Raw genomic sequence first — 12,873 nt, 5'->3', positions numbered from 1 at the left:
AAAAAGCATCTTCTGAAGCAGTAAGCTGTCTGGAGTAGGCCTATGTTTGCAGGGTTGCCACCTTTAGTGTGGCAAAATAAGGGACACCCATTCATCCCCATTCAAACTGTATGTGCCAGGATTATTATACAGTACGCTACTGTGCAAAAGTCTTTGGCACGTTAGTATTTTCACCCCAAACAATGTTTTTTAAGCCAGTTATTTATATTTTTGATGTAGTGTGTCAGTAGGAAATATCATTTCACATTTCCAAACATTCATTTTGACATTAATTGTAATAATCCAGTGAGATTTTTGTATGCACTTGTTGCCCCAGTTCTTCTGGATTTAGTCTGTCTCAGTTTTTTCTGTTTCTTCATTCTTCACAAACAGACAGATTTGATACGGGACGCATCATTTTACCTTTAAATACGGGACGGGATGCAACCCAACACACTTATGCCATTCCAAACCTGCATATACGGTGTCCTAGACCCATGCTATCAAAACTTTCATGCTTCAAAGTTGATAAAGACAATGCAAATCTAATCCATAAGAATCTAGCGGTCTTCTGAAGAAAAAAGAAATGTTTAATTTATTCACTTGTAAACATTGATCAATGCTTTTATGTGCAAGAACAAACATTATTAGTCCTTCTGGAAACTCCAAAGTGCTTGTGTTTTATGCGAGAACTCCCTTCACTGGTCATTTACCATATTTGATGTACTCTTATGTACGTACGTACGTACGTTATTCAATGATTATATGTGAATAAAAAGAATGAGAAAATGTTGTGTGAACAATTGAATGTTGAGTTGAAATGTGTAATTTCACACAGCTATCACTTCTTTCATGTTCTAACTTCCAGGAGCCTCCATTGTGAAGATTAGAGCAAGACGAACAGTCTGACCCAAAACGGCCAATCCTTTTATTGTTTTTTTTTTTCGTTCTTTTTCTACATTTATTGATGAAAACAAGGCCCTGTACAGTTCACTTCAGCATCGAGTACAATAACAGTTATTTTACAATTTATACACATTGAAATATAATAATGCTGAAAACCCAAACTGCTCCCCCATCTGTTTAAACTGCATTCAAAAGAATTCCTTTAAAATAAAACGCTTTTAAGTCATCTTACAATTGGCCATGTCAGACATGAAAAAAAAAAAAAAAAAAGGAAACTGCGAGGGAAAAAATACAGCCAAACCACCTTTTTGTAAGCTGTGCAAGTCCACCTGTGTCCCCTCTGACAATCTGACAGGGAAAGCACAGGCGACCGGCAGGGAGAGATGAGAACCTGAACAAACTATAAGGTGCCATAAACCAAACTCACTTACACAGATAGAAGAAAAGAAAAAAACAGAAAAAAAAAAAAAAAAAAACAGAGGGAATTTCCTAATGATATGAATGCTCTTAGTGATATCCAATGATGGGACACTGTGTGACTTACTTTATTAATTTAGTTGTATGATTATAAGGGACAGACACACACACACACAAAAAAAAAAAATTCTCTCATAGAGACCAAGACCTTCTGTAAAATCTTTGAATCTAATCCAGTGGAAAGCCTTGTGGGAATCGGTAAGAACAATTTAAAACAAGGTTTTCTTCTCAGTTTATTCCCAGTACGAATGACAACAAAGGCAAAAAAAGGACATAAAATAAAATAAAATAACATCCCATGTGAGGTGTGTGACTAAGTCCCAAAAACGATGCTTGCTTGCTCACTCTCACTCGCTCTTTCATGCCAGATTCAACTTCGCTCCTTCATGCTACATATGTGTACACTTTGCGATCTTCTGGTGTTCTTGCCAAGTATTCTCTCTCAATTAGTCCTTCAATACGCTTTTTAATGACCACGGGACTTGGGAGGAATCGTGCCTTCAGCTGCTGGGTTACCTAAAGGCAAAAACACACAAGACAAACTGAAGTCCTACAAGCAAAAGTCCAAAAAAACATTTCTGAATACAGTGAAACTGAACATGTTGATGATCTTATTTTACGTCCCCCACAAAAACCACAGACATCACCGTTATTCTCAGATAAAGCCAGAATGAAGTATAAATTAAAATATAGAAGTATATATAAAAGCAAAGTTCACACTGACACTCGTAAGTGTTGCTTCATATGAAATGAAAGCTTGGGTTTAATCAGACCTCATATTATATTACATTATATTGCTGGGGTCATATGTGAATTTAACGTGGCTGAACAACAACAAAATATTACTGCATCAAAGTTTTCAAAGCATTTATGAAAAACTTATTTTTATTATATGATTCCAAGTAAAATATGAATAGAGGTCTGCGTGTAATATTGATCAAAACTGTACATGAACAAAACCGATCTGATGATTAATCATTGATCAGAACTGTGCTGTCCTACTCTAGACTTCAGAAGACCTCAACTTCATTGTGCTTTTATATGCTATATATTTCATTATACTTTTTACTATATTTAAATAGATCATATAGACAAATATTTGGAAGCTTGTTTCCACCACAGAATAAAACATTTAAAAAGATAATGGTGACTTTTTATCTCACAATTCTGACTTTTTTCTCAGAGAAAAAAAATAAAATTTTCTCCTCAGAATTGCACGTTTATATCAGAATTCTGAGATAAAGTCACAATTACCTAGCCTAGAAATCTAGACGCACCCTAGCGGCAGCAAAATGTATTTCGCAGCCAGGTGGGTCTAGCAACTCTCAATAGACCTTCTAGCTGCAAAATCCTAAATTGGGTCAGGCCAATCACGTCGTGTATAGAGTAGGCGGGGGCGGGCTTAACATATGACGACAGAGTTGCGACGGCTGCCACTTGAAAACAAAGAATGGCGGCTGCTGATGGAGAACAACGGTCTTTCGAATCGGCTTTGGCCGCGACTCTGGAGGACTTGGAGTTAAGTTTTTCTTTGAGAAAAGAGCAAAGAACAGCACTTAAGTCATTCTTAAAAAAAGGAAGATGTGTTCGTCGTTTTGCCGGCCAGATATGGCAAAAGTTGAATATATCAACTAAGCTCCGCTGTTGGGAAAACGCTCTGGTTGGTTGAAGCGCTGTCCTATTGCGTGCAGAGGGAATTTGAAAGATCGCCGTTTATCCCGCCCCTCGGATTGAGCCGTGACTATGGTGAGTTTCCAGACCTAACATCTTGATGTAGGCCTGGCTTGCCAGGCTAACAATTACCCTTTTTTATTTTTTTAATCTGTGGCGGAAACAAGCTCCCATTACAAATATCTATTATTATTTTTAATGCTCAAACTATTGTCACAAAAAAAGTGTAGTCTCCGCACCTCTGCTACAAGAACATTGTGCTGCATTTTCTTTCTGGACTTCATGATCCGAACAATAGCTGCCTCAATTTCATGTTTCCTGTCGTCATCCACTTTTTGTCGCGTCTCCTTCCTCTCAGGGTCCGATTCTCCCTGTTTGGCTGCAACTGCAGGGAAGAGACACAAACAGGTTAGTGGAAAATCTTTCCAAATGATTACCTAGGAGAACGTCTCTATTGTCCATACTAGAGCTGATGCACATTTTTAAGGCTTTTTAAGACCTGAAGAAATACAAATTAATATTGTACATTAGGGATGTGCGATATTGACGACTGTGGCGAGCAGGACGAGGTCGAGGGCCGTGGGAGGACGGCACGAGGCCGGTGGCGCGATTGCAAATGAGCGACACCTGCGCGACGCATCGGTCTCGCATCTCTCACGGAGGAGCGGAAGCATAAAGGAGGAGCGACGACAGTGAAGAGCGAGAGAGGAACAGGCCTGAGTTTTATTTGATGTGTTGTTTCTGTTTTGTGTGGCCAGCAGTCGTCCGTGAGGGGCTGCTGGCTTTTACTTTCACTTTGTATTTGTTTTATTTTTATTATTAAAAGTCTTTAAATGTTCGCCGGTTCCCGCCTCCTTCTTCCCATAACATCTGAACCTCGTTACAACGACAAAGTTCTCTCTCGATATTTTCACTTTTGTTTTATATATATATATATATATATATATATATATATATATATATATATATATGTCAGTATATATACACATGGATAGTTACACCCAACAAGAGCTGCAGTTTTGGAGATGCTCTGACCCAGTCGTCTAGCCATCACAATTTGGCCCTTGTCAAACGCAAATTCATACGCTTGCCCATTTTTCCTGCTTCTAACACATCAACTTTGGCCTTGTTTACACTGCAGGTCTTGATGCCCAATTCTGATTTGTTGGCTAAATCCATTTTTTTCCCCCGTCCGTTTACACAATCTTTCAATTGTGACCCATATCCGATTCATGCGTTTACACTTGCCATACTTTCTGAAACATCGTGCATGTTTAAAGGGTTAAATTCTCTTGCACAGATGGACGAACGCGAAATATGCTTAATGCTAGCTCTGCGATATATGCGAAGTTCACCAAACACCACTTTTGAATAAGAAACCATATCAAGTCTATGAAACTCGTCAAAACTCCACGAATCACAACAAGCGCATCGGTGAGAACACTCGTTAAAACGGCATACACACACCCGAACCTGACTGCACATCACATATTTGACATTATTGATACTGCTTTAAATCGCAATTCAACGGACCGGTCTATGGGACATAAATTAAGCCTTAAAATAAAGGGGTTATTGGGCTGTTTACACTGTCATATACAATTAAGAGCCTGCACAGCGACAGGAAATAGAAATGAACACAAAAACCTTACACAACATTGACGGTGGAGTTGCGCTCAGGAGAAGAACAGCTGTGGACAATTTTTATTTTTTTGAGCGGCTGCGGATTAATTTTTTCTATACACACAATATGACGCCACACTATGTGCGTATGTTTTAAAAAATATAATTTAACATGTAAATAGTCCTAATACTTTTTAAATAGCCCACTTAAAAGTGTTTATTACAAATAAATTACTAAATGCTTACAATTACAATCCTGTAAAAACACTTCCCGTGCCCGTCCACATTCCTCTCCTACGACGTTTCATCGGGCTGTCCGTCCCTTTGCAGATGCGCGTCGGGGGTTGCTCTCGTCATTAAACCGCAGAGACGTAGCCTAATGCCTCAGAAAATCTGATCTGCCTGTTTGCATGACAGTCGCATTGTCACATATCTGATTTATATCTGATTTAATACCACATATGAATGAGGCCTGAAACCGATCTCGAAATATCCGAATGCATGCTTTTTTCCTGTTTACCAGGTCATAGAACACATCCGATCTGTGTCACATCGGATGCAAAAAATCGTATTGGTCACATTTCACTGACAGTGTAAACGAGGCCTTAGAGGACGAAATGTTCTCTTTCTGCCTAATATATATAATATAATAATATATCCCACCCACTAACAGGTGCCGCGATGAAGAGATAATCAGTGTTATTCACTTCACCTGTCAGTGGTCATAATGTTATGCCTGATCGTTGTGTATATACAGGGCTCCAGACTAACTTTTTGCCTTGGTTGCACTGGTGCGCCTAACTTTTTTATTTAGGTGCACCAGCACAAAATTTGGGTGCACCCAAATTTTTCCTCGGCTGTATCGCCTTTAACGCCACAATTTTAAGGTCACCTTTTTTATCACGCTCTATACACATTCATATATATTATGTAAATGAATTTAAACAAGAAGGTGTAGGTAAAAACTTTTATTTATTTTTTTGAAGCACAATTATTAACGGTATTCCTACTCTTGCCGATACTGCTTATCGATACAGTACTTTAACTGTATTCTTATGGTTCTTTTTGTTTTATATATAATAAACAAAGATAAACAATAGATAAACAATTAAACAAAGATACACTTTATATAGGCCTACACAGTGCTTTAATTTCAGGAAGACCTACTACTGTTCAGGCATGGTCTAAAAAGAAATCTAATAAAGTAATAAAATGTAAAACACTGTAAAATTTATCATAAATAGATTAATGCTTATTAAAGCTGAAGTTATTCTTTCAAGAGCTGTGAGTGATTTTTCTCTTGTTGTTTGATTTGCAGTAATGGCGCAATCGTCAGCATGTTTATTAGACTGCGGCCCCTTTAAGACCGGGTGCAGATCTAATAGGCTACTGATGCACCATATTCTCATATTCCAACTATTTCCATAACTACGTCCATTTAAGACATAAACTGTTTTTAGTGAATCTCAAAGCCGGTAATTTTGACACGCTTTTGTGTACAATTGATCGTTTAGACGCGCACAATCTGCACATGAAACCGAAAGTATAATTTGCTTGTCTCGGTCTGTTTCGGAGCGCGCGCCGCCATGCAAACAACATCTCTTGCGCAGATTTGTGTGTTTTTAATAGCTCTTTCAATTATTAAACGCGTCCCGCAATTTAGCAACAGTAGCTAGACTGCATTTACAACAATCACCGATCGTGCTGATTCTGATTCTGAGTGTTAGGGAGAAATGACAGCGTAATGCTGCGAAGGGAAGAAGTTGCGCGTAGTTAGATAGTTTTTAATTGTTTTACCTCAATATGTTATTTTTTATAATCTTTGGAAGCCGGAATTTAAAATAAAATCAGACTAATATAACAGACCTTAAGTGTAACCAGGCTACGTTTGAATGTTTAATTCTGTCCTCCGTCGTCACTCATTAAGCAGGGCTGTCGTGTTGTGCGAGCTGAGGCATCGCGTGAGAGAAGAGTGTGAGTTCCGTCAAAGGAGAACAAACGCCAACAAACGTTCGTGGAGAGGCAGCGGATGCGAGGACGTTAGGTGCACCGGTGCGACCTAGGAAAAATGTTAGTCGCACACTTACAAAATTTGGTCGCATATGCGACCAAATTGGTCGCACTCTAGAGCCCTGATATATATATATATCTTGGTGATGGGCCTTTTAAGAGTCAGATGAAGTTAAGGATGAAATTCTTAACAAATTAAAGGATGAACAATCTATTAGAATATTTAAAATGTTAAATAGTGTTAAATAAAGGTTATTTCACACCACAAGTGATGAGAAAAATAAAATAAAATCGTCCTCACACACTAAGATGAATATGCAATTTTTTGGGGGTTTTCATTATTGCTGATCATCTTGACTGGGCTTACAGTCATTTCTAAAGCATCAACACAAGATGACTGTTACCAGTTTGAATCTTGACTCTGTGCAGTCTGGAGGTGAACTGGTCGTTGACAGTGAACACGTGGCCGCTCTCGATCTCTTTCGACTTGGGTTCTTTAGTGAGGACTCGCTGTGTGGGCTTTCCACAGGCCAGAGACTGCAGTGCCCGCACCAGCTCTCTCTCTGGGATATCAGTCTCTTGCTGAATCTCCTGCCAAAAGAGGAAAACACAACAGGGACATGAGAATAGGGATATGGGGAAAGTATGGTGATGCCCTTACTTCAGGCATTTTTAATTATTTTCCTCTTTATCTCTGTGAAGCTGCTTTGAAGCAATCTGTACCGTATAAAGCACTGTATAAATAAAGATGATTTGACTTGAGGGTACAGGCTGGTTACTAAGTACAATGGATGATTTTTTTCAATTTCTGGACCCAGTTGTTTAAAAAGTTTCATCTGAATCTCAAAAAATTCAAAGGTTTTCAGGGTGAATGCAAAGTTTCTTTGACCTCCTCCCATCTCATATTTTTCCCCCCATTACCCTGTCCCTTTCAACCCGCACGCTTAATAAACAGACTCGGCTTGTCCAAAACGCAGCAGCTCGAGTTCTTACCAGAACCAGGAAGTATGACCATTTTAGCCCAGTTCTGTCAACACTGCACTGGCTCCCTATTAAACATCGAATACATTTTAAAATATTGCTGATTACTTACAAAGCACTAAATGGTTTAGCTCCGCAGTACTTGAGCGAGCTCTTAACGCATTATAGTCCTTCACGTCTATTGCGATCTCAAAATTCTGGCCAGTTGATAATACCTAGAATATCAAAATCGCCTGCTGGTGGTAAACCCCTTTCCTATTAGCATCTAAACTCTGGAACTTTAGGATGTCTTCCTAACATTGTCCGGGAAGCAGACACAGTTCAAAGCTAGACTAGATCTCTTTAACCTAGCATACACATAACACATTATCAATTTCTATTATTCAGATCAGTTAAATGATTATTAGGCTGCATAAATTAGGTCAGCCGGAACCGGGAACACTTCCTATAACACTTGATGTACTCGTTACATCATAAGAAGAATGGCGTCTACGCTAATATTAGTCTCTCTGCTTATCCCGAGGTTTACTGTAGTCAGCCGGATCCGGGCCGTATCCAGATCAGATGGAGGACCTGCGCCTGGACACGACGCACCTGCGCACATATGCATTCAAACGCACATGCCTATCGACCAGTGGTTTTCAGCCTGTGGGAACTCTGTGATACCCGCCTTTATCGTGAATGAAGTGCCGCGTGGAGTTTGGACTGTCTCTGCTTGTTCACAAGGGTAAATAAAGAGCTGGTTATTTTAATATGTACAGCGTTTTTATAACTCAAGAAACACTACATATACTGTATAAAGGTTAATGTTTTATGTATTTGTCGTCGAGTCAGTCAATACAGCCTTAAATAGCCTGTGCGTAGCACTTCATCCTTAATAACATGAGATTTTGGCTAAATGACAGAAAACACTGAGCGCCCACATAGCTACAATAAACTTCATAACCTGTAAGTTGATGAAAACATAATTCGATGCCTCAGGTGCGGCCGTTCTAATGGCAAACAAAACATGCATGTCCAAAACTACTATTATTAATGTTTTTGAAATAAGTATCTTATGCTCATCAAACCTGCACTTATTTTATCCAAAATACAGGAAAAAACTGTAATATTGTGAAATATTATTACAAATTTAAAAATAATGGTAATAATAAAGATTTATATTGTTAGAAAATATTTATATCACTTTTACCAATTCATCCTTGATGAATAAAAGTATTAATTTCTTTTTTTTTTAAAGAAAGAAAAAAATTACTGATCCCAAATTTGTTAATGGTAGTGTATATTGTTACAAAATATTTATATTTTAAATAACCACTGTTTTTTTTTTTTTTTTTACTTTTTATTCATCAAATGATCCTGAAACAAGTAATAAAAACTCAGTGAGTGTTTTAGCGCAATTTTCTCACCTCATGGGATCACAACACTAAGAGATAGTAAATCTTTTCCTGGATTTTTTTTGTGCGTTCCCGAGATTAGACCTTCCTTAACATAATGCCGAAAACCCGAAGTCTCTAGGTGGTCTGGTTGAGGAGTAGATAGAAGTGCAAGATCGGTGCGCACAGACGCACAGAACAGAAATCATGAGTTAACAATCGCCATTTGTCCGGTGGAAAATTGCGCTAAAAAGCACAACTGTTCCCAACATTGATAATAAATCAGCATATTAGAATGATTTCTGAAGGATCATGTGACACTGAAGACTGGAGTAATGATGCTGATGAAAATTCCGCTTCACATCACAGGAATAAATTGTATATAATATTTCACAATATTACTGTGTTTTCTGCATTTTTGATCAAATCAAATATGCTTGATGAGCATAAGAGATTTCTTTCAAAAACATTAATGTTTCCAAACTTTCGACCGGTTAAATTTTCGACATTTCGATTATACATAGATATTTTTTGAAGTTTTATTACTTTTTGTTCTTGAAACTATCCATTCTGCTGTGATGAGGATAATTGAAGATAAGGCATCTCAATCTTACACATACTGATGGTTTGATCCAGTTTTAAACAAAGATCGGGCTGTGATCTAATCCAATTTCAGATTTTTTTTCTTTTGAACAAGGCAAGGCAAGGCAAGGCAAGTTTATTTATATAGCACATTTCATACACAATGGCAATTCAAAGTGCTTTACATAGAAGAAATTAAAATAATAAAAGAAATAAGAATAATTAAAACAGTTTAGAAAAATAAAATAAAATACAGTACAAACAGTCGGACGAATATTGGCACAGTGCTCATTCAGTAAATGCATAGCTAAACAGATGTGTTTTGAGTCTAGATTTGAATGTGACTACTGTAGGAGCACGTCTGATCTCCTCCGGAAGCTGGTTCCAGCTGCGGCTGGCATAATAGCTAAAAGCGGACTCGCCATGCTTAGAGTGAACCCTTGGTATTTCTAGCTGATATGATCCTAGTAATCTGAGTGATCTGTTGGGTTTATATTCAGTGAGCATATCTGCAATGTATTGAGGTCCTAGACCATTGAATGAACAACCCATTTTCAAAGTTTGATCAAATCTTGAATCCTGAAATCCGTTCAGATTAAGTTTGAACAACTGGGCCCTGTGCATAAAATGAGTAATTATTGTACTTCAACAAAGATATAATTGAAAGCCAGGTCTAAACTTACTTATTATTAACAAATTTCAAGTGAATTGTTAAGTAAAACTAAAAAAAAAACCACAAAACCAATTCTAATAAATTAGGTGTGCCTTTATGGTGTTTCAATAATCTTTCAGCTCTCTGTTTGAAGAGAGTTCATGATAAACAAGTAATAATACTACCATTTCAAACATTTGATATCAATGTTTTGATGCGACGACAGATTCTCCCAATATGTAAAAGCATGCATAGTTACTTCCAAACTTACACCTGTCTTAGGGGGCTTTCACACTAGAGGTTTACTTTGAAACAGAGCATGATTTTAACGAAAGATTGCAGTGTCGAACCTGACACACCTGTAGGAAATGTGTTCGGAAATCTGGCTGCACTCGGGTCTGCACTAAATTAACGTGATGATGTTTTAGCTGATGATGACATCAATAAAAAAATAAAAAAATAATAAATAAAAAATGTAGAGGATGAAAGTGCAGATTATTTACCTTGAATACGAGTGAGATTAATTGTGCAGTGTAATCATGCACAGTGCATGCAAACAGAGTGCTATCGCATTAATTAATTTAAATGTTAGTACACAGTAGTTAAAGACAATTTATATAAAGAAATGTCATTCAAAATACACATTTGTATTGTTATCGTGAGACAGGCAATTTCAATGGTCTGACAGAGTCCGAAACAGGAGAATACACGAGGAACACTCCTGTCATCCGAGGATTTCACTGCAGAGCACAGTGGAGTTCACAATTCAGATATAGAAAGAGATTGGGTAGCATTTAGAAAATTGAGAAACAAATGTACAGCTCTTATACGTAGATCAAAATCTGATTATCATCTAAATGAAACCTCACAAAATCTAAATAATCCAATTAAATTTCGGAAAACCATCAAATCACTTTCTCCCTCCACGTTATCTAATGATTTTCCTGCTCAAATTTTAGTAAAAGATAGTCTTATTACTAATAGGACGAATATGGTAAATAGCTTTAATAAGCATTTCATTTCTTCAGGTTCTATTTTTAATGAAATTTCAGTGAGTGATATACCAAATCCATCTCCTCTTCTGAGAGAAGATAGCCCTACTTTTAGCTTTTCTCCAATCTTAAGAAATTAAGTTTTAAAGGCCTTAAAAAACCTGGACATTAAGAAGTCTGCAGGGCCTGATGAAGTTGAGCCATATTTTTTGAAAGTAGCTGCTGAGATCATTGCTGGCCCACTAGCTTATATTTTCAATTTATCATTAGAACAGAATGTTGTCCCTGATGTCTGGAAATCTGCTCTGGTTGTACCCCTGTTGAAAGGTGGTGATCCAACCAACTTAAAAAATTATAGACCGATTTCTAAGCTATCAATTATAGCCAAAATTTTAGAATCTATTGTCAGTGAACAGCTAAAAGAATTTATGGTTAGTAACAGCAATTTGCCTAGGTTTCAGTCTGGTTTCAGAAAGAATCATAGTACGGTAACTGCCACTATGAAAGTTCTAAATGACATTACCTGCGCCCTAGATAATGGAAGATCATGTGTTGCAGTGTTTATTGATTTAACTAAAGCTTTCGATACTGTCAATCATGGTATTCTTCTATCGCGTCTACACAGTATCTGTCTTTCTGAAACCGCATTAGGTTGGATTAGGAACTACTTAAAGGGGGGGTACAATGGTGTTTCATGTATTCAGAGTTGTTTACAGTGTTAAAGAGATGGATTCTCATGCTAAACATGGGCAAAGTTTAAAAAATATATTTTGGACGAATAACGGAGAATTTCTGTGCCGAAAATCTTACTTCCGGGTTGGTACAAGTTTCGGCTGGTTTTTTTCGATTGTGGATCTAATGACGTAGATGAGAGTGGAACTCCTTATATGAGCATTTCTCCCGGAAAAGCGCGCCCGCGCACACGTCGAACAGAGGAGAGCGAGACCGCGCACATCAACGCGCTTCAACAGGAAATCATCGGCGCCCGCGCTGCATAGGATTTGTTCAAGAATGTCTCCAAAAAAGTGTGTTTTTGGATGTGAGGGAAAGCTTACCGTGTTCAGCTTTCCAAAGAACCCAGTGTTACAGGAACAGTGGATGCAGTTTGTTTTTCCGGGGCAGCAACGGAGTGCACCAAGTGCGGTTGTGTGTTCTGGCCATTTCAGTGACGAATGTTTTATTAACAAGGCCCAGGTCGACGCTGGATTTGCAAATCGTTTGCTATTAAAACGTGGAGCGGTCCCAGTGATAAAAGACCCCATTCATGTAAGTACAATTGGATCAGATTTCTGTATTTTGCTGGAAATCAAGCACTATGACTCTATAGCTCCGCCTCCAGGACCTCGGCTTTTTCCGGAGAGAATCGGAAAGCTGTATTTTTCTTTAATAAATATAATAGAACTAAACACTTTTTGGAGATATTAAAGATGCACTACTACTCCAGTGTTTCCCCTAAAAAAATTTCCAGCAGCGGTGCTGTTACGTTTTGTTACGCGGGCATGCACCTCCGGAAGATTTTTAGCGCAATTTTCCACCGGACAAAATTGCGATTGTTAACTCATGATTTCTGTTCTGTCTGTGCGCACCAATCTTGCACTTCTATCTACTCCTCAACCAGACCACC

At 37.9% G+C, this 12,873-nt stretch overlaps 1 protein-coding gene across 1 annotated transcript in view; it reads right to left on the bottom strand.

The window, feature by feature from the left end:
• Positions 1 to 877: 877 nt before the first annotated feature.
• cul3b (cullin 3b) overlaps positions 878 to 12,873 on the bottom strand; it is a 48,327-nt gene continuing 36,331 nt past the window's right edge. The window contains exons 14-16 of the mRNA XM_081370542.1: positions 7,071 to 7,257; positions 3,273 to 3,418; positions 878 to 1,878 (exon numbers count right to left, since the gene is read on the bottom strand). Coding sequence (XP_081226668.1) covers positions 1,747 to 1,878; positions 3,273 to 3,418; positions 7,071 to 7,257 — 465 coding nt within the window. The 3' untranslated portion in view covers positions 878 to 1,746. The remainder of the gene's footprint in view (positions 1,879 to 3,272; positions 3,419 to 7,070; positions 7,258 to 12,873) is intronic.

This window comes from Scardinius erythrophthalmus (assembly GCF_964197995.2).
Source record: "Scardinius erythrophthalmus genome assembly, chromosome: 7".
Taxonomy (NCBI): domain Eukaryota; kingdom Metazoa; phylum Chordata; class Actinopteri; order Cypriniformes; family Leuciscidae; genus Scardinius; species Scardinius erythrophthalmus.
Note: the sequence above shows the minus strand (reverse complement) of the source record. Positions and strands in the feature narration are given on the sequence as shown.